Here is a 26,011-nt window from a genome sequence, read left to right on the forward strand (position 1 = left end):
TTGTATTGTCATCGGATCATTTATACCTTATTATCTTTTAATCTCTTTTATAATTATTATTTTTTTTACTTTCTTAATGATATTACATGAAAGCTTTACAATGTTGTTATCATTATGTGTTTTTTTTTTTTTTTTTTTTTTAATGTTTGTAGGTATTGTTTAGGCTCACCCAGCACAAAGAGAAAGAAGAGTAAAAGCCAATCTAGATTCACCCATTTTTTATCTTCACCAGTAACGACATGTGAACCCATGTGCTGTCAATGTTCTTTTACTCTCTAAAATCTTCCAACACTGTTTCCTTAGTAATTGCAACCTCTCTAATTAATTCCTTATCCTTGGAATATTGATTACCTATAACCTTATATTTTTTATAAGACCAAGTAATTGTTGGCTCAACATCTAGTTTTAATAATATACATGAAATTGTAAATGATAATAGTAATTGTTATAAAAGTATTGTTGCATGTCCCAGCGTGACGTCTTTGGCAATTTTCATTTGCTTATTTGATTAATTTGGGAATCGCCACCTAATATTTGATTAAAGGTTACTAAAAAACCCGATTATATTTTTCTTATAGTTAAGCTAAAAAACATATTAATTTGAATTGACTAGTTTTCAATAATAATTAAGCTTGCATATTCTTCAATTTCTTGCACATTCGTTAATTGCTTTTTCTTTTGTTTTTTGTCTCAATATTGAATTATATGTTTTGGATGAGATTAAGATACCAACAAAATTTCTAAGAAGAATATCATGAAAACTTTAATAATATTATCATATCCTATCCTATCATATATACATATCATCAATTTATTTGTGTCATGCTCTCAATCATAAAAAATTAAAAAAAAGCTATTTTATATTACATATCAACAACAAAATTTGTTATATTATTGAAGAACAATACTTATTTTTCATGGATATCTATGAATGTAAATAATGTTAATTATACTATCAACACAGTTGGAAGGGCTAAATTTTTTTAATACCTTCTTATATTTTCACTATAGCAATAATTATTATGGTTACAAGCATGATTTTGAAAGTTAGAAAGCTATGATAAATCGATAATCTCATTAGTTAACATAAAAGAAGTAAAAGAGACTTGCAATAAAGAAATTATTAATTTTCAAGAGTCCCGTTTTTTTTCTGTAATAACAAAATAGAAAAATATAAATTTTGTGAGTTATTTTTAACACAAGGACCAATCAAAACAATTTTAATGATGGATATGCATGTATGATATGATATTGTTCTTAGACGAAAAGTATGATTTGAGGTTAAGAGACTTAAACGTGAAGTAAAATCTCTTGTCTATAGAGTTGAGGGTTAATTTGACTTTACGACTAGCAAAATGCACTGAAAATCTTACAAGTTTTACCAATCTATTAAATATATTCAATTCATTGCATTCCAAGTTTTCATTTGCTTCTTGAATTGTCCGAATTCACTCATCTAAGTTATATATATAGTATATATATATTATGGTACGACTTATTAGAACTCTCACATATGCCAAAGCAGAACTGAATTTACATTTTTATATATTCCTAGCTCTCCTTTTGTTTCTCGAGAGATTATTGTTTGAAGGCAAGACTAGCTAGCGATGGAAGGAGAACAAAAATTCCTCCATGGAACACTAGAAGCTACCATCTTTGATGCAACACCGTATACACCACCATTTCCCTTCAATGTAAGTAGTCCGCCATTCGAGTAGCTACGTACATGTAATATTGTTCTTTTTGGCGAGTAAGATTGACCCAAATATGCTAAGGGATAAACCCTTCTTTAATTCTTTCATGTCTCAAGATTTTTGAACTCATCGAGCCTTGGATATGTGTGTGTGTGTGTGTGTGTGTGTGTGTGTGTGTAGTGCGTGCGTGCGCGTGTGGTCTTAACAGCATGCAGAAGATCTTACATATTGTCCAAAAATTCTGTTCTGTAGTGTGTATTTATGAATGGAAGCCCCACTTACGTGACTATCAAGATAGGCAAACAGAAGGTAGCAAAGACAAGCCATGAATGTGATCGAGTTTGGAATCAAACTTTTCATATTCTCTGTGCTCACCCTCTGGATTCAACCATCACCATCACCATGAAAACAAAGTGCTCCATCTTGGGAAAATTCCATATCCAAGCGCATAAGATTGTCACCGAGGCAAGCCTAATTAATGGCTTCTTTCCACTGGTCATGGAAAACGGAAAGCCGCATCCTCAACTCAAACTCAGGTTCATGTTGTGGTTTAAACCAGCAGAACTTGAGACAACTTGGGCAAAAATACTCAACAATGGTGAATTCCAGGGACTAAGAAACGCTACATTTCCTCAAAGATCCAACTGTCATGTTACACTCTACCAAGATGCTCACCATTGCTCGAGTTTTAAGCCTCCATTTGATCTTTGTGGATCTCCTAGAAAATTATGGGAGGACGTTTACAAAGCCGTTGAAGGAGCAAAGCATTTGATATATATTGCAGGCTGGTCTTTCAATCCTAAGATGGTGTTAGTAAGTGAAGCTCTATCACAATATATACCTTTATTTTTCTTCTTGTCTCTTGAGAAACTAACTGATCAATATACTGCAACTTGGACAGGTTAGGGATCCTGAAACTGACATGCCTCATGCAAGAGGAGTACTGCTTGGTGAGTTGTTGAAGCGAAAAGGAGAGGAAGGTGTGGCAGTGAGAGTTATGCTTTGGGATGATGAAACATCCTTGCCATTCATCAAGAACAGAGGTGTAATGGGAGTTCACGATGAGGACGCCTTTGCTTACTTCAAACATACTAAAGTAATATGCAAATTATGCCCAAGATTGCACCATAAGTTCCCTACTCTCTTTGCTCACCATCAGAAGACTATAACTGTGGATGCCAGAGCACGTGATTCGATAAGTGAGAGAGAAATAATGAGTTTTGTAGGTGGATTAGACCTTTGTGATGGCCGCTATGACACAGAGAGACATTCCTTGTTTCACACGCTCAACAAAGAATCACATTGTTTTGATTTCTACCAGACAAATATTGCCGGTGCTAGTCTTCACAGAGGAGGGCCTAGAGAGCCATGGCATGATGCTCATGCTTGTATTGTAGGTCAGGCTGCTTTGGATGTCCTAACCAACTTTGAGCAAAGGTGGAATAAGCAATGTGACGGTTCTGTATTAGTCCCTATCAGCTCCATACCAAGTCTCATACACCAGCCTTTTCCTTCAAGCGTTTCCAATGACAGAAACTGGAAAGTGCAAGTTTTTCGGTCAATCGACCATGTTTCGGCGATCCATTTGGCTAGAAACTTGAGGGTGGAGAGAAGTATACACGAAGCTTATGTAGAGGCGATCAGGCGTGCAGAGAGGTTTATATACATTGAAAACCAATATTTCATAGGAGGGTGCCAACTGTGGGATGAGGATAGGCACTGTGGATGCACAAATCTAATACCTATTGAGATTGCACTCAAGGTGGTTAACAAGATCAGAGCAAGAGAGAGATTTGCAGTGTATATATTGATACCAATGTGGCCTGAAGGGGTGCCTGAGAGTGAACCAGTTCAGGACATATTGCATTGGACAAGACAAACAATGGCAATGATGTACAAGCTAGTAGGAGAAGCATTACAAGAAAGTGGTGAGCCAGCTGGACACCCAAGAGATTACCTGAACTTCTTTTGCCTTGCAAATAGGGAAGAGGAGAGCAAGGGAGAGCTTCTTCCTCCATATTCACCGCGTCCCTCAACACAATATTGGAACGCACAGAAGCATAGGAGGTTCATGGTATATGTCCATTCCAAGCTCATGATAGGTATGAGTAGAGCTACTGGCAATATATATATTTGTGAATTTAACTACTCAAGGGGGGACAATATATTTGTGATCATGCACTAATCAACTATGTTTCGTTTCTTTGTTGGTGTTTGATTTTTCAGTGGACGACGCCTACTTGCTGATAGGATCTGCAAACGTGAATCAAAGATCAATGGACGGCAGACGTGACACTGAAATTGCAATAGGATGCTTCCAAAGCAAAAACGGTAAAGACACGAGTAATCCCCGTGAAATCCTAGCGTACCGTATGTCGCTGTGGTATGAACACACCGGACTTGAAGAAGAAATTTTCCTAGAGCCTGAAAGCTTGGCATGTGCACAGAGGATGCGTCTGATAGGGGAGCAAATGTGGAAGGTTTACGCCGGTGAAGAGGTTGTGGACATGGAAGGCGTGCACCTGGTGAACTATCCTTTGACAGTAGCTAAGGATGGTGCTGTTGAAGATCTTGTTGATGGAGGTGGTAACTTTCCTGATACTAAGAGTCCTGTCAAGGGGAGAAGATCAAACATGCTACCTCCTGTTTTCACTACTTGACGAGTCCTGAAGAGATAGATCATAGTTTGGAAAACATATATACTATTGTGCAAGAAATATTTGATGTAAATATATGTTGAATAATTCAATAATAAGAAATGAAAAAAAAAAAAAAAAACGGAATTTGAATACAAGTAGCTCATCATCATCTTCATTGGATGAGTGGCTATGAATTGAATTCTTTCAACATTAAAACATTATCTCTAAATTGAATTTTTTTTTCATTAATTATACTTTTTAAATTGTTTTTTATCTGAGAAAAATATTAAATTGATATGCTCTTAAGAGTTTTTAAATAATTTTATTGTCCTGATTTAAAAAATATAAAAAAGTATTTTAATAAATTTTAAATTAAAAAATATCTTACATTCATAATACCAAGTAAATTTGTTCTATAATGTTTTTGTTTTTTATCACTAAAATAACAAACATGAAACTTAATAATGCAAAAGACGTTGGCATCAAATCATAAAACAAATTGATGGATAAAAAATCTATTTGAAAGTGTAGTTATGAGTATTTTTTAAACTATTTTTTACTTAAAAATATTAAAATAATATTTTTTTTATTTTTTTAAATTATTTTTAAAATCAGCACTTCAAAAAAATATAAAAATATTAATTTAAAATAAAAAATATTTAAATTTTTTTAACAATATTTTTTATAACACGAAAACAAACAAAATACAAGTTAAACATTAATAAATTATTGGAGTGGTATGGCCCAGAAAGGCATGCCAGTCGCTATGCGCTGGTGTCAATAATTGAGTTATAGCAATGCCTTGTCATCTTTTCAATAATTCTCTTCGCTGGCATTTGCCCACAGACAGTGACAAGGGATATCCTTTGCCTTGCCCAGGTCATCCTCTTTAATCTTTTCCACACACGTCTCAATCACCAGGTAATAAAAAAAAACTGATATATATATATATATATATATAAACATGTAACATTTTAAGTTATGATATAAACAAACATAATTTAATGATTTTATATTATTTTCTAATATATAATATATTGGAATATGAAATTATCAATAAACCATTAACATTAATTGATGTGTTGTTGATTTGCTCTGATCAAATGTAACAGCAATATTTTTATTTTTATTTTTGTAAGAATTAAAAAAAGAAAAATTACTAAGACAGCGCGTTGATGTCATCGTTCTGACATTGTCACGATACAATTAGCTATTACGCAATCTTAAGTACGTGGTTCATTGATGGAGAACACTGTTGGAGTTTAAGATTGCCAAATATGATTAGCATCTGTGCATTTGTCCCATTATCAATTGCACTGTTTTTTTTCCCAGAAAAAAAAAAAAAAGCCCTTTCACTCTGTTTGGTCACTGAGATACCAAAGGAAGAAAAGAAAAGACAAGAAGCCAGGAGATAAACGTTCATATAACCACATTAATGATACAGACTTGTCCAATTTCTTATCAAGTGGAGTGCTGTTTTTTTTTTTTGTGTGTGTGTGTATATATATCTCTGTGAATGGACAGGAGCTCAAGCTCTTTGAATATAAGAGAAAGAATCTGTGCAGTGTTTATACCTTTAATCGGTATTATACAGGCTGTGGTATTGAGTTTTACTGCTTGCTTTGATCACCACCTTCCTCCCAAGAAGCTCCAATACACCATTGATGACCTCCGTAGGATAGCTAGCAACTCTCTCTGTATGTTTGCTCTTTTCAACTCTGTCATGAACTTATGGTTATGGTTTTTAGTTTTTGACGCTGTGTGTTTGTTGGTACTGGTGATATTGCAGTTACAGTCAATGAAGTTGAGGCATTGCTTGAGTTGTTCAAGAAGTTGAGCAGTTCTATTATAGATGACGGCCTTATACACAAAGTAAATCAAATCTCTTCCTCTTTTCTTTCCTGTATATGCACGCGTTTTTGTTCTGATCTTTCTTAATTCTTATGGGATTTCTTTGTTGAATTTAATGTCCTAGTACTGTACTTAAATGAGATAGATTTGAAGAGCTTTGAGCTAATTTGAAATGCTAGTTTAGAGAAGTACAATTTCCTTCGCAGATAATAATAGAGATAGAAAAAAAATGGAAAAAGAACAGGTGTTTTAGGCAATTATAATCACTGTAGAAGTCAATTAATATACTGAACTTATCCTTGTTTCCTTTGTGATTTGAAGGAAGACCTCAAATTGGCCCTGCTGAAAACTCCAGCTAGTGACAACCTCATCTTGGACAGGGTAGATTCAGTGTGCCAGCCTATAACTCTTTTTTTTTTTTTTTTTTCAAATTTTACGCACTGTTCGTCCATTTCATATGATTGTTGGGAAGTAAGATCACCAATCTAGTCATGTTGCTAGCCACAAGAATGCATTTCGGTTTCTATTCCCATATGATACTGAACATGGTATCAAGCATCGTCAGTTTCTTTCTCTTACAATCCTAAACTAGTTTGCATTAGGAATTAATATCCTAGCTCTTAGGCTGCAGCTGTAGCTTCTTCTTCTTTCTTTCTTTTTTATCCACCCAGCTCATGACTTTCGATCATCTTTCCTTTGGATCTGTAACTCATTAGCTCATACCTCACCGTTTCTTCTAGTTATTTGCTCTTTTCGATGAGAAGAAAAAATGGGGGTAATTGAATTTGAAGAATTTGCCCGTGCACTCAGTGTTTTTCATCCTCGCGCTCCCATGGAGGCTAAAATTGACTGTGAGTGTTTTGCGAATAATGCAGCCTTCTTTAGCTGTTTACTTTATGTGATTAGAGCTTAGATTTTCTTGTTAAAAACCATTGGTTTCTTTCTTCCTCTGGTTTCATGCAGTCGCATTTAGGTTGTATGATTTGAAACAGACTGGATTTATCGAGCGGGAAGAAGTGAGTATCCCTTTGTTTCTATTACAACATCAAAATCACAAACATGTGCATATAATACTGTTCTTTCATGTGTTGATCGGCCACTAACAGGTAGTTTTCAGGTCCGGCAGATGTTAAATGCCATTTTATTGGAGTCTGGGTTGCAGATCTCAGAGGAAAGTCTTGAAGTTATCATTGACAAAGTAAAGAAAGCTGGTTTATAAGCTAAAACTTGTTCCTTCTGTGCTTCTTTCAGTTCCAGTTCTTCCCTCTTTCCTTTCAAAGCTTTTGACATTCACAGTGTTGGCTTCCATATATATTCCAGACATTTGCAGATGCTGATGCTGACAGGGATGGTAAAATTAACAAAGTGGAATGGAAGGCATTTGCTACTCAGCACCCAAACCTCTTGAAAAATATGACACTTCCTTATTTAAGGTAACCTGCCTCCTCGTCCCCTTGTCATTTTTGTTAAGACAGTGATTTCTCTCTGCTACCAAGTTCAGATTTAGCTAGCTAACTATTTTGTTTAGCATCCGTCGGCATTGATTTTCATCTGTTCGGTAATGATTGTTGTTCTTAAACCCAGCATTGATTCTAGTAAGGAAAGAGAACCTGTGGAATGAAGTAAACTTTTCATGTTTGAAAGGATGTTTCTTGATTTGTCTTTTCAAATTTACTTCCTTGATTTTGCAAAGGCATCTCACAGGATTGATTTAATGCTTCTAAAGAAGAGGAAAAGACGTGGATCATATGGTCTTGAAAGAGGTTGATTCGAAGGATGGTATAGTAAAAATATTCATATAAAATCTTAAGCTAACTCAATTGGTTAGACTTTGAGTTTGCTTCCTTAATAGTCACGAGTTTGAGTTTCTCTTAGACCGAGGCTTACATAATTATTAACTTTAAGGCCCGAAGATTAGTCGATATACACGCAAGCTGATTCGAATATTCATGTTAACAATAAAAAAAATATATATTCATATAGCCTTCCGCATAAACTTCCTTTGGAAGTGAAATGAGCTTCTGCAATTCTAAATCTGTATTTTGAAAGGCCATCACTCATACGGTGTTTGTGTGAGCTCATTTTGCAGGGACATCACCACAATGTTTCCCAGTTTTATTTTCAACACAGAAGTTGAGGACTGAGTGTCATTGCTGGCAATTTTTTACGAGATCAGATGCTGAAACACGTCTGGCAAGGCTTTAAATGCATGATGACTGCACTATTCAAAAATGCTTTCAGCTGGCAACAGATTTTGGATTTTGCTTGGAATCTGTTTATGTTAATGTTGCCTTAACAAGAGTGACTTGAGTTTTAATTGGATGGTAATGGCATGACTGGAATCGCAAGAAGGTCAAACCCATGGCATGCCTTTCTGTAACTCAATGTCATCTTGTAAGATGTTCTTGGTGGGTTTATTTTAAAAAGACATACATGGAAAAGTAAATTCAAAATTTTCCAGGACTTTCAAGAAATCCTGTTAAATAAATTTAACTTGTTTAATATTTATGTAAAAGATTATCTAAAAACAAAATCATATTTTTTTTTAACTTTGACCTGATATCTCTTATATCTATTATGAAAGCATCTATTTTTTTTAATAAAAAAAAAAACATAATATACATTAATATTGACAACTTTAATTAACGTGTCAAATCTTAAAAAAATATTAATTAGAAACAATGCTTTAATATATTAGAAATCTCATAATTATAACAATTTCATAATTTTCTACGCAAAACATTATTATTCTACGGACTTTATCTTTACTCTAAATTTATTAATAAAATATAATTTGAATATTAAAGATAAAAAAAAACTTTATTAATAATAAATATATTTTACATGAATAAAATCAATATTATATATAACCAATTGATTGATTACATGATATATTCACTAATAATTCTTGCCTTAATCTTGCCTTAATTGATCTTAAGATATCACTATAACTATATGTAGTTATTTATCCAGATCTTTTGGTAGTGGTGCTCGTATTCCTGAATTTGAGCATAACCATTAACCCAAATGTTGAAGGTGAAAAGGGAAAAGAAAAATTAGCCACACACAGAAGTTGTTAACCAATACAAACCTAATTTGGCACTATTAGTCCCCCAAGCGGTAGCAATGCAAATATTTGGTAGTGTTTGATTAGTAAAAAGACAAAACAATTATAAATATGAGAAAAAAACAAAAGAAGAAACATGAACAAAATTGTTGTTTGACAATAATATATAAAACAAAGTAATTATTTTAATATTCTATTTAGAAAATAATTGATAAGATAAAATAAAATATTAAAAAATTTATCTTACTCTTACTTACCCTTAACATTTTAACATGTAATTATTATTAAATTTATAAACTTGGAAGAATAATTGTACAATTATTAACCCATCATGACTTCGAACTTTACTTTTTTAAAATAGCTTTTCATATGATAATACATTAAAATTACTTTTTTCAGTTTTTTTTTATAAATATTATCACATTAAAATCATTAAAAAAAAACATTAAAAAAATCAATTTAATACTTTTTTAAGTTAAAAACACTTTTGAAAAACACCTAAAAAAAAAACAAAAATTGTATCTAACACCACCGAAACACTAAAATAAACAATGGCATGCCGGTGAATGATGATGAATAGGGGGGTATCCCTATAAAAGAAGGGGGAAATTAACAATGAGAACATAGATGAAGAGATGAACTAGTATGCCATGTCTGTCAAGCCAGCAATTGATACATCATGTTAGTGTTAGGGATGCTAAAAAGTTGGCAGTTGGCCGTTGACATCTGAAATAGAAGAAGCAAGGCAATTTTTGTAACCTACCACACATCCTTCACGTATTGTTCACACTTCTGAGATAGTGGAACATGAGGCCTTGAGCGAACAGATACCAAGTCTTGATTTCGTGGACAATATTAGCATCTAGAATTGTTGCTCAAGAAGGCAGGATTAAGGAATTATTCTCGACCAAATTATGTGCCAGGTTCTGGAGAGGTTGCTTTTGATTCCTGCTGGCTGCCTCTGTTCAACCTGGAGCTGTTAAGAGTTAATTTCTTTCTTTTCCCCAACACTTGAGAAGAAGAACGAAAATGAAGTATTTGACTAGATTCAATGATAGTATAACGTGTTGGAGCAGGACAATCCCCTCGAGGATTCCCTTCTCCCTTGTCCTCTCCTTCACCTGAGAATGGATACTAGGCAACATGAGATTCACTTCATATATTGGATAACAAGATAACATAATGTCGAAAAAGAGGAGAAAGATTATATTTCAAAAAGGGCCTGGTCATGTATTTCCTGTGATGATCACACCATTCCACTAGAGTTACTGCCCACCAGTTCCTCATCGGTTAAAATAAACGAAATTCTCATTGCAATAATACATAAATAAGTTGAACGTTGAAAAAGCTATACTGCCAGAACCTAACTGATCAGAATTAGGTGCAAGATGAAGCACGCGGAAATCCATTTATCCAAAAATATGAGAATGTATCTGCGAAAGCCATAACTTCAAACCAGCCCCATGCTTGTGAGTAGTTACTGCTACGATGTATAAAACAATGGGAAAGCAAAGCTATAACTAAATTGATCAAAAGTTGAGTACAAACTAGAAACTGTAATTTAGATCATTCTAATTTCTAAATGTCAATGAGCAAGTTACATCATTCCAATGCTCAAAAATTGTCTGCACACATCATATTGGGAGGGAAGGGCATCTGTTTTTGAAGTAGCAAGCTAGTTTTGACATTAAAGTTATTTGTTGGTTTCATCGTTACAATATAGGTGACTTTGAAAATATTATTGGAATAAACACATTAAAATACAACATTATTTTGATTTTACCCGTCCGTTTTGTTGCATAAAAAAACAGATGACTGCTCTTTCTATTTTTAAATCATTCTAGAAGCAAGGTATAATTTTATCCCGTTTAAAACTCAAAAGAGAACAACCACAGAAGACATATACCTGACTTCTTCTCCACCATGATGCTTTAGTCTCCATGGTACCATCCCTGATTGTGTTTGCATTTTCAAACTTCCTGATGGGATGGGAGGGAAGTGACTAGTACCAAAGAGATTCAAAAACTTTCTTAACCTTTGTCACACTAAGAATCAGTCTTTCATCTGCAGAACATTAAGATAGTATAAATTAAAAGTTATCCCGAATTTGGTAATGTCAAGTGATACAAGAGCAACATGCAAAAAAAATTGTAAACAAGAAAATTAATCTTAGAAAAGCTTTGATGATAAATTATCAACTAGACAACAGCTGAAAAGATACATTGTGCAGCCTAGGAACTACATTTCACACCCATCTCTGGGTCCACAATCATACTAGCAGCTTTAATTTATGTCAAAGGCTGTTTCACTGAACCTACTCTCATTTAGTTGACTCCTTTGGTGGTTTCACCTGACAAAGAAAAACTTGAGGTATACTTTGAATCAACAACTCTCCGCCTTCGCCCACCGTGCCTCATAATGTTCAATAGTTACATTTACCTAAAATGACCGTAGATACAGGGAAAAAAGAAACTAGCAACTGTCATAGCTATGAATCTGATGTTTCTTTGAATTGTTGACATAATTCTCAACAACTAGGTGCAGAAATGCCTCTCCTGACAATAATGCAATCACCATTTCACAAGACTGATAAATTTCATGTTATGCCAGAACCCTACTTCAGGTAAACTTCTCACAGAACCTATATCACATAAAAAGCTCCAAGATAACAAAAGGCTAATAAACTATAAACTGTAAGCAATAATAGTCCAATTTATACAAGAAGCTGACTACGCTTAGCATCTTCTTTGAACAGAAAAGCTAATTCACTGAACCTACTCTCGTTCAGATGACTCCTTTGGAGCTTACACCTGACAGAAAAACCTGAGATGTCCTTAGAACCAAAGACATCTTTGCCTTAGCTCACCGTTCCAGACATAAAAAGCCGTAAAGTAAGACCACCAAGATAGTTAAGAGGCTAATAAACTAAAATTGCAGGCGCTAATAGTCCAATTTATACAAGAAGCTGAGTATGATTAGCATCTTCTTTGAATCAAAAAGCAAAAACTGTAACCAGGTAATAGGTTATAAGTTCAGAAGATATTCATCTAAGTTGATAGGAGTAGGCATGGGTGATAAAACATGCAGCTTGTTACACTCACATTAAAGTAAGGCCACCAAAATATGCCGTGCCATACCAAAAGAATGGTTGTGATTATTATCTATACAGCCATTTCATCTACACAAACCAACAGAAGCTGGTTCCTATATACTTGTTCAATTGCTAGAATTATCTCCTGGCTCTATAGAAATAGACATGATTTAAAGGACACAACATCAACCCAAGATCTCTTTAGTCCACCTCTACTACTTCAGCATACTATCTAGTATAGCCCAAAAACCTATCCTGATACTACAAACACATATAGTCATACCCAATCCTCATTAATGTCTCAATAAGTAAACATCAAGAGGCAACTATCACAACCTCCAATATATTCAACAATACAATAGTTTAGCCAGCCAAATATCATCTCATGCCATGCTCAAGTAAAATCTTAGAGGCTATCTTGCTCTTCTGCAATTTCTCTGACGTGAGTGGGACAGTCATCCACCTTGTAGCATTTTGAACACCAACTTAACATATCTATACTGGTTCAACTGCAAAATTCATATCTATGCGCCAAAAAATTACTCGGCAAGGATGTAACTGAAGAGAAAAGGGTTCAACTTGTACAGATGAACAGCAACAAGATATGAGAACTTGGACACCTACAGCCCATTTGAACGACATACTCTTACATAGATCTAAACTAATCATTAAGTATCAACAAATAAATAATGACAGCAAGTAGGAAGAATAGAAGTCACCAAAATTAGCTTTAAAGAAAGACTTTAGAATTTAGATCCATGAAACTCATAACAGAAGCAGAATACCTGCCTATGACGCGTATAGTAGCCAGCCTCTTGTAAGTTGTAACACTACATGCCCATTTCCTTCAGGAATTCCATGCTTTATCTTGATGCATGAAGAAGTGACTTGGTATCCATGGAGGCAACCATATTATATTTGACTAAATGGTGTTGCAGAACAAATTAAACGAAGAAATAGAGAGCGTGTGCTGAAATAAGGGTTGTAACAATGTCGCATAGCCACAGATAGGATGAAAGCTAGGAAAATTTTGATCAGGGAGGAAATTCGCAATCACTTCCATCCAAGATTCAAGTCTTGGGATGTCACCATCCAATTTCCACACACATTTTTGAAGTGCTGAAAAATGGGATGCATACATTCCAATAAGTCCATCCAAGAATCCAAAAAATATACTATACCTTTCCACAAGCTGCACCAATTCTATCTCCACACAGCCACCTCCGGTCACTAATCAAATCCAATCAAAATGGGAAGCTTTAGAATGGCTAACCACATCATACCTGTCAAGTGTCAACTTGACAATCTAAACCCTCTAATATGAGATCAGTAGTTTTCGTTTTTCCAAAATAGCTCCAATCAATCCTCTTATTCTCAGAAGTTTCAGATGTAGAAGAAGCCGAAACAGAAGTAGATCTATAAAAAACAGAATCCATAGTTTGAAAAGATAATTTAGAAAACAGGCCGCAAGTTATACGGGTTTACTGCCCTAATCACTCAATAGGATTTACACCATTCAGTAGCATTCACCTATGACCTAAGGTTAACCACCAAAATGAAAACCAAGACCCTATGGTGTATCCTCCACACCAAAAATAAAATAAAATGACACGGCCTAGTAAATAGAGTATAAAAACAGAACGAGAATTTGCACATCAAAGAAAATCCCTACACACATACTCTAAGCTACAACCCTACAACATTAGCAAAAGTCAATCTTCAAAAGCCACTCTATAGCAGTAATCCATATTGCTAAACACTTCATATGGAGTTGTGGGGACCAAACAGTAAGCTTCTATTGTAAACTAAACATGAATAGAAGCATATAAAACCATGTAAGAGATAACTCAAGAAAGATTTCTATCAATCATGAGAACCTGAACAATTCCATCTCAAATTCATGACATCCCAAACTTGTTGCCTGAAGGAATGTCTAGAGCAGAACAACTCAGTTGTAACCATGGTGCTATTAAACAAGCATTCATTCTCAAATAGTATCGTATTCTGCAACTCCTATACTGCATGATTAAGCTCCGTATCTCATAAGAGAAACTATGACAATGGAATGATTGCACTATTGACGCAGATACATTGCAAGAAGGACTTTCTATCTCCTTATGTGCCAGAAAGGAACAGCATGATCTCCAATCATATACCAACAGAAAATTACTTATGTACAGAATATCCTATGATATACAAAATCTCTAGTCCTAATCATACTGCACAGAATGACATGCATTTAGAACATATCCTTCTACAGCAAGCCACACCCTAAATACCTTGAACCTAAGGAATAAATTGTCTTGTCATGTATAATAAACAGCAAACCTGCTAACCTATAGCACCTTGAGCACATTGCAATTGCAAAACTGTAAGCTTCAAAATCTACATTTTGTTCCACCAAAAGAATTGGCTGCACTTATGTAATCCCACTACCTATATGCCTCCAGGCATTACTTCATTGATTCCCTAGCAACTAATATCAAACAAAATTGTTTCTAGCCTTCACCCAGCTCAGTCAGAAGAGATGATTTACATCAAAACTTAAAGCTAGAAAGGGCAGTCACAACATTGAAAATTACCATTATATTATGTAACGGAAAACCAAGGTTTCTACTAATTAAATAAAACAGTAACAAATTCCTATGAAAAAGCATTTTAGAATAGCTAGAAAAGTTGATCAATAAAAGACTACTGGTTCATCATACACATATAGATGAAAGACACTCCTCGACTATTGAGATATTGGCAGGAACAGGCAGCAAAAGTAACAACTTTGCACTTCTTGGATTTCAACGACGAGGCATGCGGGGCTTCTCCCATGAAGCAGGACCAGGGCCATAGAAAGGACCCTTGTCAGCAGCACCCTGAGCAACAAAGGAAGTTTTTTTTTTTTTTTTTTTCAAAAAAATAAAAAGAGCATTCAACTTGGTAATCACTAAAAACACAAACCTAATTCCTAATTATACTAGCGCACCTACCAGATGAACTGCATACCCATCCCCATATGGAGGGGGGAAAGCCCCTTCTGGAATACCGAACTTCATCCCATATGATCCACCTTCCACCAAAACAGATCAAGTTGAGGAGATTAGAAGCAAAGCTATAGTGCTGACACCAACCAAACAAGGAAAATGTACTAAAGATTTCAGCTAAGTTGATGAAGAATGAGCAAAAATCTGTAAGAAAGACAGGATAAGGATGTGTTGAACAACAAGGCTTGATATAGTCAATCTCAACTCCCATGTGGACAGGAAGTCAATTATATGATAGATGCACTGGCAGGAGAGGGTAGATGACTCTCTCCATCACAATCAGAAATAGAAACTAATCTCGACTTTTGTTAAGCTGGCACATTAAGCTCCAATATTGACAAAATGAGGAGAGGAAAGTTGAAAGAAACACAGAACAAGTATAAGAATTCAACACATCAGTTAACAGCTAAACTAAACAATAACAAACATACAAGACAGTTATACCAGCAGCAGCACTCCAGGGTGGTCGACTATCAGAGCTAGAAAGCTCTACACGTAGCTTTTCAACTTCACGTGCCATGGAAACCAAATTCTTCTCCATTGATTGTCTCTGCTCCACCAACTCAATGTTGGCCTTCTTTTCATATTCAATTGCAGCTCTACCAAAAAAAATCACAATTGAAGAAAGAAATAGGCAATCCAACCACAAACAACCAAGGCAATCCAACCAACCTAGTATGCATTAGCTCCTGGTGCAAGCCCTCAATCTCACCCCGTAAAAGAGGAATCTGGTGATTATCAGCTTGCAGTCTCGCAACATCTTGTTTCATGGTTTGGACTTGCCCAACCAGTTCCTGCTTCGAACTACTCAGCTTCTGAATCTCCGCACGGAGTTGTACAGTCTCATTCTTCAAAGGCTCAGTCACACGAAGATCAGCCTCAAGCTTCAATCCCTTCTTGATAAGCACATCTTGTTCTGCACGAATTTCAGCAATCACAATATTCATTCGATGAAGCTCTTCCTTTGCAGCGCCAAGCTCTTGCTGCAGACCCATACGATCTTCGATCAGCCTACGGTTATCACCCAAGAGGCGTCGGATTTCAGCATGTTGCATCTCAAGCTCCTCCTCCAAGAAAGCAGGCTGTGGCATCGGATGGCCACGAATGAATGGTCGTTCAACGATGAATCCCCGCCTGTCGTTATAAAGTTCACGAGGGATGCGATTTCTCCCTGCCATTTTAGGGTTTTCTGGAAAATTCCGGTTTCTTTCTTTTCTTCCCTGCAAGCCGAGAGAGAGAGCGATGATCAATCAACGACTTAATGTGTTCCTTTATTAATTAATTGTTTTTCAATTTGTGATCCTTTATCAATTAACTTAATGCATCCTTTCTGCTTACCTTCATTACTTCCAAATTTGTATACTAAACTAGTTATTTGATCTCGAATAATTTTATTTTTCAATAAAAAAATATAAATATATAAGCTTTTTTAACATGTTTTTATCTATAAAAATTCTCAATTAAAAAATAAAAAGCTTATGTAAGTATCTAATTAAAAAGTTATTTGTGCTAATGAATATATATAAAAAAAACATTAATAATAAAGACTAAACTGAAAAAATTAAAAAATAAATATAGATCAAGATATTTAATCTTTCAACACAGGTCATGTATAAAATTATATTTAATAATTGTTTTTTTCTAGAATAGATTATTTTATCCAATGAAACAATGTAGAAAAAATTGTTAATAATAATTAAAGACTAAATTAAAAAAAAATAGAGAGATAAATATAGAACAAGATATTTAATCTCCAACATAGATCAAGTACACAATTGTTTTTAATAACTTTGTTTCTTGGAATAAAGTTTTTTATTTAATCAAACGATAATAGGAACAAACACATATATAAAAGCGATTGAATAAAATCAAAGAAAAAATATATCATGGAATGCTATACATATTCAAAAAAAAAAATAGTATAATTTTGTATGAAAACCAAGTAAAACTTAAGTGATTTTAATCAAAGATTAAATTAAAATTTTATGAGATAAATTTGAATATAAACATCTAATCTCGAAACATGAGCTATAAACTTCATTGTATTTAATAACATTGTTTCTTGAGAAAGAATGTTTTATTGAATAAAAAAAAAAGCCACGCATAGAAAAAGTGATTGAATAAAAATTAAAATGAAAACAATTTAAGTATTGCTACAAAGAAAGAATGTTTCCTAACATTAAAAAAAATTGTTGAAATCATACTTGTTAACTAAGTAAAATTTAAATAAAATTATATCAAAAAACATCATAAAAATTTGTTAAAGATTGCTTAAAATTGAAAAGAAAAAAAAAGAAAACCACCAATAAAAAGATGAAATTACAAAAAAATATGATAAAAAAGGGGAAAAATTATTTTATAAATATAATTAAATATCACTTAATCTTAGATTATAAGAAAGACACTACCAATTAATCCCTACTTGTCAAACCACATCAGCATTTAGCATTTGAATTTAAATATAAGTAATTCTTTAAAAACAAGGAAATATGACTAAAAAGGTGAGGAAATATGGAAGGTTGTATATGATAAGTTTCTTCTAAATCAAATCGGCTCCTATACAAATCAATGGTGCAATACAAATAGCTAAAGGGAAAGGTAATTCATTCCTAACCACTTCTCAATTTGAAAGTATAATCTTAAGAAAAGAAAAATTACTTGTTATAAAAGAAAATGAAACTATTTTGAATTATTATAATTAGCTTGTTCAACCATTGCTAAAAGAATTTAAAGATGTTATTTATGAAGAGATTCTTTTGAGTTTACCACTCATGAGATGAAGTCAACATCATATAGACCTTGTGCTTGGAACTTCTGGTGCAACCATATTATTCGATAGTTTCACCTACATTTAACTAGTGTTTTGCCTATGTTTTATATATAAAATGCCTTGATATTCTTTATTTTATGTTTTGAAGGCACTTTTGGATGAAAGATGCAAAAATGAGTAAATTGAAGGTAATTGGCAGATTTGACATTCAGTCAATGTTTTGTGCAGAACATGAGCTCTAAAGGTCGAAATGAAGTGATTCCAGTGGCATTAAAAAGCTAACATCCATACCTTTCTGGACATCTAAGGAAAGACAATAAAATAAGGAAGAGCATGGAAATCGCAGCTTTCAAAGTCAAATCTCGCAATCTGCCAGTGTTGACCTTCGGTCATTCCAACTTGAATATCTGGAGCTACAGAAATCCAATTGATTCAAACTCAATTGTTTTGGATTCCTAACTCAAAGGCCTATAAACGCTCCAAATTTCAGGCAAAAAAGATGTCATATAAGGGAGATATGATTTTTCAAAGATGACAACTTAATTCTGCCAACAAACAGGTTTCGTGAAGAAACGAGTCCAGATTACGTTCCGAAGCATCTAAACAGACATCCAAGTTTTTATTTCAGCAATGTAGCTCTTCTAAGTCAAAGCTTGAAGATTTCATGCAAAGCTATCTCTCCTTTTTTAGGAAAATAGTTATTGAACTACTTAAATGTAAATTGTCTACTTAAGGGAGGACTATTTTGTAAAATAGAGATTAGGGTTTCCTAGTATATAAAAAGAATAAGAGAAGAGAAGGGGGGCAACCACCCAAGAGGAGAAAAACGCCCCCCTACTCTAAGAAACCCTAAATCATGCATTCTTCCATCTTTTTGATTAGTTGTTCAACAAACATGCAAGGCTAAACTCATTTTCTTGGTTGCAAGGACACGAAAACCTTCGGATTTCAAGAACCGTGAGATCTATTTTACCTTTTCTTTCCAGTTTATATGATGAATATGTTTGTTCTCCTATTCTTATTTTTCCTATGATTGTTTATTTTAATTGCTAGAGCGGACTCTAAGTTATTATTGTAGATAATTTATTGCTAAGTTTGATATTAAAACCGGAGTTGTGGTATATGAACTTGTGAAGCAACTGAGTTTAATAATTGTAGCGGATCTACGTTATTAATCTTAGGGAGAACATTTGATCAAAGCAACATAAGCAGACAACTTGGTTGTTAAGATTAATGAATTTATCTAGATCTTAAGGCTCCCATTGGATTAAATCATTAGTGCGGACACTGTGATTATTTGTTGGTTAGGGTTAGTTATACGGCGGATCCGTTAATTAACAAATGTTAAGAAAAGATAAAAATTCAAAATATAAACTGGAGTTTCATTTCAAGGATCAGTTCTGATTTCTATAGGTGGATGTGTGCTTGCGACCAAGGTTTGTTCTCTTGATAATTTTTTTATTTTATTAAATTTTGTTTGATAGTTTTCTGTTTTCTTTTGCTTTAGCCTAGATAACATCCAAACCACCCAAACTGCATAACATATAGCATAAAAATATGAACTAAATCTTTCTCGTGGGATCAATCTCTTGCTTGCTCTATACTATCTTGTGTGTTATGTTTGAAGCTAGGGTAATTAATTTGTGCGACCGCGACATCGCAACAACTTCATTACCAAACAAGATTGTCTATAGATTGAATCCAACTCACCATGCTAAATTACAAAAGCAAGTGGAAAAGTTGATGGCTAGGGGACTAGTTATGAGAGCATGAGCTCTTGTGCTATACCAGCCTTATTTGTGCTCAAGAAAGATGGAATATAGTGCATGTGTATGGACAATAAAGCAATCAACAAAATCACAATCAAATATTGATTTTTAATATAAAGACTTGATTATCTATATGATTAGTTGTATAAAGCCAAAGTCTTCTCCAATATGGATCTAAAAAGTGGGTATCCTCATATATGTATATATGAATGAGGGTAGGTGATAAATAAAAGATCGTTTTTAAAACCAACAAGGGTTTATATGAATGACTAGTCATTCCATTTGGTTTATCAAATAATCCAAGTATATTTATAAGACTGATGACACATGTATTTTTTTTAGCCTTTTCAGGGAAATTTGTTGTGGTAAATTTCAATTACATTTTTATGTACAATAGGTTTAATAAAAAGCATAAGGATCATTTGAAATAGGTTTTTTACACTTTAAGGAGCATCACTTCTTTGTCAACCTTAAGAAGTGTCATTTTCTTTTTTGACAACATTGTTTTCCTTGGCTATATTATTTTTAACACATGAATCAAAGTTGACTTATGCAAGGTGGAGGCAATCTTGAGCTAGCCAACTTTAAAAACCATTTTTGATATCTGAAGCTTTCATGGCTTGGTTTCATTCTATAAATAGTTTATCAAAAACTTTAGCACATTAATTGCTCCTATAATCGAGTGTTTAAAAGGACGAGTTTTTAAGTAGAATGATGTTGCTCAAGCTAGTTTTGATCTTATCAAAACTAAAATGATCAAAGCTCTCATCCTAGTTCTTCTAAATTTTAAAACAATCTTTGAAGTTAATTATGATACTTCTAGAGTGGGAATTAGGGATGTTCTAAGTAAAGAAAAGAGGATGATATGTTATTTTAGTAAAAAGCTAAATGCTACAAAGAAGAAATAGTCCACCTATGACACAAAGTTTTATGCCATCATCCGAGCACTTCACCATTGGACTCATTACTTGCTACCTAACAAATTCATGCTTTATTCAGATTACGAAGCACTCAATTATTTAAGTAGCCAATAAAAGCTCAACAAGATGGATAAAGTTTCTTCAACCCTTTCAATTATATTGAAACATAAATTTGAAAAATTAAACCAAGTAATAAATGCTCTAAGTCAAATATATGCTCTTGTAAATGCAATGCAAGCTTTGAAATGATCAAAGAATTTTATGAAGATGATCTAGATTATGGCTTTATTTGGAAAGCTTGTTTAAGTGGGGTAAAGAATCAGCATTTCTTGCAAAATAACTTTCTATAAAAAAGAAAAGCTAAATGTTATGATAATTAGGAAATAGTCCACCTATGACAAAAAGTTTTATGCCATCATCCGAGCACTTTACCATTGGACTCATTACTTGCTTCCTAACAAATTCATGCTTTATTTAGATTATAAAGCACTCAATTATTTAAGTAGCCAATAAAAGCTCAACAAGATGGATAGATTTTCTTCAACCCTTTCAATTATATTGAAACATAAATTTGAAAAATTAAACCAAGTAATAAATGCTCTAAGTCAAATATATGCTCTTGTAAATGCAATGCAAGCTATGAAATGATCAAAGAATTTTATAAAGATTATCTAGATTAAGGCTCTATTTGGAAAGCTTGTTTAAGTGGAGTAAAGAATCAACATTTCTTGCAAAATAACTTTCTATAAAAAAGAAAAACACTTTGTGTACCACAAAGTTCTATATAGGAAGTTATAATTTTTAAGGCACCTAGTGGTGACCTTATTGAACATTTTAGAATGGAGAAAACACAATAACTTATATAAGAACACTTTTATTGGCCTAAAATAATTTGTGATGTTAATCGAATCATGAACATGTGTAGAACTTGCCACAAAACAAAGAAATATGGTGGTAATACTGGATTGTATGCTCTTTTGGTAATTCTAATTGTACTATAGAAAGATGTGAGCATGTATTTTATTCTTGGACTACCTCAAACTTTGAAAATAAGGGATTTTATTTTTGTAATGGTGGATACATTTTTAAAAATTGCACATTTCATCCCTTCCAATAAAACATTCAATGCTACTTATGTTGCTGACTTGTTCTTTTAGGAAATTATTTGACTCCATGAAATTCCAAAACCATTATTTTTTATCATGATATCAAGTTTTTGAGTTATATTTGAAAGAATATTTTGGGAAAGTTAGAAACCAAGCTAAAATTTAGTACTTCCCATCATCCTTAAATAGATGGGCAAACTAAAGTGGTGAACTACACCTTTGGTTTTTTGTTAAGAAAAATACCCAGAAGTGGGATTCATTATTTTCTTATGTTAAGTTTGTATACAATCAGTCTCCTTGTCAAACAATAAGCCAGAATCCATTTGAAGTTGTTTATAGGAATCTAATCAATCCTATAAACCTATCTCTTTATTTAATTAAAAACAATTTGACTATAGATACTTTAAAATATGCCAAACAACTTAAATAACTTCATGACTAAGTCAAGAAATTAGATTAAGATGAAAACTAAAAAAATACAAAAAGCAGGTCGATAAGCACAAAGAGTATGTCATGTTCAAACCATGTTATGAAGTTTAAATCCATTTGAGAAGACAAGGGTTTCTAACTAGAAAGTTTCCTAAACTTCAAACACTTGCTAATGGCCTTTTAAAAGTCTGACAAAAAACAAAATGGTTATAATGCTTACAAGATTGAGTTGTCAAGTGACAATAGAGTTTTAACAAATTTTAATGTGTCTGATTTATCTCTTTATATTGATGATGAGCCACTAGACTTAAGGGTGAGTCTTTTTCAATTAGAAGAGAATGATAATGATGGATCAAGCTTAAATCTAGCCTAAAAAGCTTTGGGTATTCAACTCGCAATGGAAGAGTTTTCAATCCAAGAGGTGGATATAGACCTGATTGCATCTTGTGGTTAAATTGGCTAAATCTGATTAGTTTAAAGTTATATTTAAGTTTACTTGAGTTTTCTAAGTGTCTCTATTCAATTTTTTTTTTTATTCTATTTGGGTTTTCTATGTTTGAAGGTTTCCCAAACATTAAAGTTGGTCAAGATTGAATTAATGTGTTTTTGTTATGGCTTTTCATATTTTTGGAGGGATGTTCCAAGCTTATTTATGTCTATTTTCATATTGTACTCTAAGAAGTTAAGTTCATGAATTATAGTACTTTTTGAAGTTTTTTTTTTTTAAAAAAATGGTTTGTTATCTCTCAGGTGGGTTCCTAGAGTGATGAAGTTAACTTATTATTCTACATCTTAGAGTTGTATGTTTTATCTTTAAGAGTGTTTCAATCCTATTTTAATAAATTGTCTTTATTCTTTTCAACTCAAATTGTATCATGTTTATGACTAGAAAAAATCTGATAATATGAGAATCAATAAAATTCCAAAGCGTCGTAGTTATACCTCTTACACTCTACACATGTTTCTAATTAGTTTTTACTTAGAAATTAACATATGATAAAGTGATAACTATCTTTATCAAATGAGAAATAGAATGATAGACTGTGAACCTTCAAAAAGGGATATTTATTCTAAGAAGCACCACCTTGTAGAAAAGAACATGAGTTTAAGAAGAAATATTGCAAACATCCAAATATGTTTTGAGAATAAAAGAAAAACTATTGATGTGCTTGATTTTATATGATTTTTAAATACTCTTACTTTTAATTTTATGCTAATTTATCTTCAATATTTCTATTTTATATAGTATTTATTTATTTATTTTAATTTATATGCAGGAAGAAATAAACTCACATATTTTAGAGTAAAATTCAGCATTCCATCATTAAATTTAGATCAACATTAGCCTTCAATTGATTGAGCCTTATTGTATTGAGAAAGCTCGTTTTGAAGCTAACTAGTTATCTTTTCACATTGTGTTGTGAGTTAGATGATAGTATTTTAAAGCTTAAACAATTTTCAAGATAAATCATGTATGTTGTAACATCCCTCGTTCTAGGATAAAAATAACAATCTCATGTCAACCAAAAACAGAGTAATTAATACTTTGTTTGTTTATATATATATATATATTATATATATATATATATATATATATATATATATATATATTCATATTAAAATCTACTAAAATTTCGATGGAGTCCCCCCTATATCGGAAGGTTCCCAAATTATTGATGTGCAACCTGTTTACACTTCTAATAACTCGCATCTCCTAACTTAATCCCGACCCAATCATCCTTGGTTTCAATCCCACAAATATTATAATACCTATGAACCACAATATTTATTATATATATTATATAACAAAATATCATTATGGATGGATAAAAATATAAATACACAGACATGAAATATGGTTACATGAACTACAGAGTTAAGTTCTTTTAATCAAGTTTAAACATTAATTATACAAATTATGTTATACAAATATTTTCATGTTTGCAAAATACGTATACTCCCTAGAACCTAGATTACAAGAAGGGAACATATGCTAGGATCTACTCCTATCATGCATGCGATGATCCTAAAATAAAAATACATATTATTGAAATATGAATATCACAATAAATATAATAACTCAAATATCTAACAATTTAAAAAGGGTAATATGCATTCATATTTTGTTCACTTCTCCCTTCTAGTTTTCATTGGAATCTATTCCTTGTTCAACTATCAATAATATTTTCCTCTTCCACTATTAACCTCCATTCCAGACTTTATAAGATCAAACATGATTATTTCTGCTTAACACATTATCGATACCAATTTCACAGGTATCATCACCACCACCACCCCGTAGGAGTCGATGCAAGGTGATCCCTTTACCTGAGATCTTAAAATACACTAAATATATACTAGCTAATACATGGTGATCCCCTTACCTAGGATCCTAGCACACACTAAATATATGTTAGTCAATACATGCTTGATCCCCTTATCCGGGATCCTAACATACACTAAATGTATGTTAGTCCAAACGTGGCGATCCCTTACCCGGGATCCTAACATACACTAAATATATGCTAGTTCATGCCTCAAATCACACTTCTCATATTTCCTTTGTCAGCGATAATTTCATCACTTGGCAATTCACACAACAATCTTTTGCCTTGAATACACATACATTCAGTAATTCACATTTCACATTGGTAATATATTAAATCATGGAATTTAACTAGAAAGTATAGGTGTGATTCACCTACTTGCAATAGAAGCTCTACTCGTGCTCCCCTGATATTGTTGTTGCACCGCGTTTGTGGCCCCTCCTGCAAATCACAGGTTTATTTCATAAATTTTCCTCACTCAAGGATATATTTTATAATAACCATATCAACAATCTATAAGTCTTTATTTCAGTCATTTCTTAATATTTTATGTTTTTCTCATTTCACCCATTAATATTGTCATTCTTTGTCCAACCATAATTATCATTCATTTCTTTATATTTGAACTGTTTCTGTTTAAATCTCAAACTGTCATTATCTAGACATTGAACTATTACTATCCAACTTCTCCTTAGTGTTTAACTATATCTAGAGTCATAGAACTCCGTTTCAAGCAAGATTGGTCTCGTTGGAAAGCTAAGACACAAGGCTAAAAGCTCTCTAAAGGAAAGAGAACCTAGTTCAGCCTCTAAGAGAGTCAAAATTGCTCATCAACAAACATTTGAATTGTTACTGTCTTGTTTTTGAATCATTATTGTCTGACCTCTCCTCAAATTTTTAACTATATCTAGAGTTATAGAACTCCATTTCAAACGAGATTGGTCTTGTTGGAAAGATAAGACATAAGGCTACAAGTTCTCTAAGGAAGAAGAACCCAGTTCTGCCTCCATGACAGTCAAAATTGCTCATCAACAAACATTTGGCGCACATCCACATTTTGGCATGAACACACACCACACATGCTGTAACAACCCCAACATATAAACTTTCACTAAGTTTATGACCCATACCTTTCGAATCTAACCAAGTTTGAGGAAGGGAGTTTCATGACCCATACCTTTCGACTCTAACCAAGTTTGAGGAAGGTTTGACAATATTCTTTTCCTTTCCCTCTAGGCAGCTATGCAATCTTCTCTCAAGGTCTCATCTCTCCCTCACACGTTCATAAAGCACTCTCTACTGGTTTGGTTTAG

General features: G+C 33.1%; 2 protein-coding genes and 1 pseudogene across 8 annotated transcripts; 2 read left to right on the plus strand and 1 right to left on the minus strand.

The window, feature by feature from the left end:
- Nucleotides 1-1,519: 1,519 nt before the first annotated feature.
- Nucleotides 1,520-4,469, plus strand: LOC118030992 (phospholipase D alpha 4). The gene is made up of 4 exons (XM_035035270.2): nucleotides 1,520-1,694; nucleotides 1,947-2,507; nucleotides 2,596-3,796; nucleotides 3,921-4,469. Exons 1-4 carry the CDS (start codon nucleotides 1,608-1,610, stop codon nucleotides 4,352-4,354), a joined length of 2,283 nt encoding a protein of 760 aa, XP_034891161.1. The 5' UTR covers nucleotides 1,520-1,607; the 3' UTR covers nucleotides 4,355-4,469.
- A 1,179-nt stretch (nucleotides 4,470-5,648) lies between these two features.
- On the plus strand, nucleotides 5,649-8,686 carry LOC118030993 (calcineurin B-like protein 10; annotated as a pseudogene).
- A 1,189-nt stretch (nucleotides 8,687-9,875) lies between these two features.
- LOC118030994 (protein FLX-like 3) lies at nucleotides 9,876-16,705 on the minus strand. 7 transcript variants are annotated; one of them, XR_004684427.2, is made up of 5 exons: nucleotides 16,050-16,698; nucleotides 15,822-15,976; nucleotides 15,324-15,403; nucleotides 15,051-15,209; nucleotides 11,162-11,315 (listed from the first exon to the last, which is right to left on the minus strand). XR_004684427.2 is itself a non-coding variant. In XM_073408194.1 (5 exons), exons 1-4 carry the CDS (start codon nucleotides 16,553-16,555, stop codon nucleotides 15,077-15,079), a joined length of 891 nt encoding a protein of 296 aa, XP_073264295.1. In that variant the 5' UTR covers nucleotides 16,556-16,705; the 3' UTR covers nucleotides 11,162-11,315; nucleotides 15,051-15,076. The 7 variants fall into 7 exon arrangements, 5 of the variants coding, with proteins under 5 accessions (XP_073264295.1, XP_073264294.1, XP_034891164.1 ...); XM_073408194.1 differs by having other exon boundaries at nucleotides 15,320-15,403; nucleotides 15,809-15,976; nucleotides 16,050-16,705; XR_004684428.2 differs by lacking the exons at nucleotides 15,051-15,209; nucleotides 15,324-15,403 and adding an exon at nucleotides 9,876-10,372 and having other exon boundaries at nucleotides 11,158-11,315; nucleotides 16,050-16,700.
- Between the last annotated feature and the right edge of the window lie 9,306 nt (nucleotides 16,706-26,011).

This window comes from Populus alba, chromosome 3, assembly GCF_005239225.2.
Source record: "Populus alba chromosome 3, ASM523922v2, whole genome shotgun sequence".
NCBI classification, from domain to species: domain Eukaryota; kingdom Viridiplantae; phylum Streptophyta; class Magnoliopsida; order Malpighiales; family Salicaceae; genus Populus; species Populus alba.

Coding starts and splice junctions, on each gene's coding strand:
- LOC118030992 (XM_035035270.2), top strand. CDS start 1,608: ATGGAAGGAGAACAAAAATTCCTCCATGGAACACTAGAAGCTACCATC. Junction 1,695..1,946: donor CACCACCATTTCCCTTCAAT/GTAAGTAGTCCG, acceptor TCTGTTCTGTAG/TGTGTATTTATGAATGGAAG. Junction 3,797..3,920: donor CCATTCCAAGCTCATGATAG/GTATGAGTAGAG, acceptor TTGATTTTTCAG/TGGACGACGCCTACTTGCTG.
- LOC118030994 (XM_073408194.1), bottom strand. CDS start 16,555: ATGGCAGGGAGAAATCGCATCCCTCGTGAACTTTATAACGACAGGCGG. Junction 15,977..16,049: donor CAGGAGCTAATGCATACTAG/GTTGGTTGGATT, acceptor TTTTTTTGGTAG/AGCTGCAATTGAATATGAAA. Junction 15,210..15,319: donor GTATGCAGTTCATCTGGTAG/GTGCGCTAGTAT, acceptor TTTGTTGCTCAG/GGTGCTGCTGACAAGGGTCC.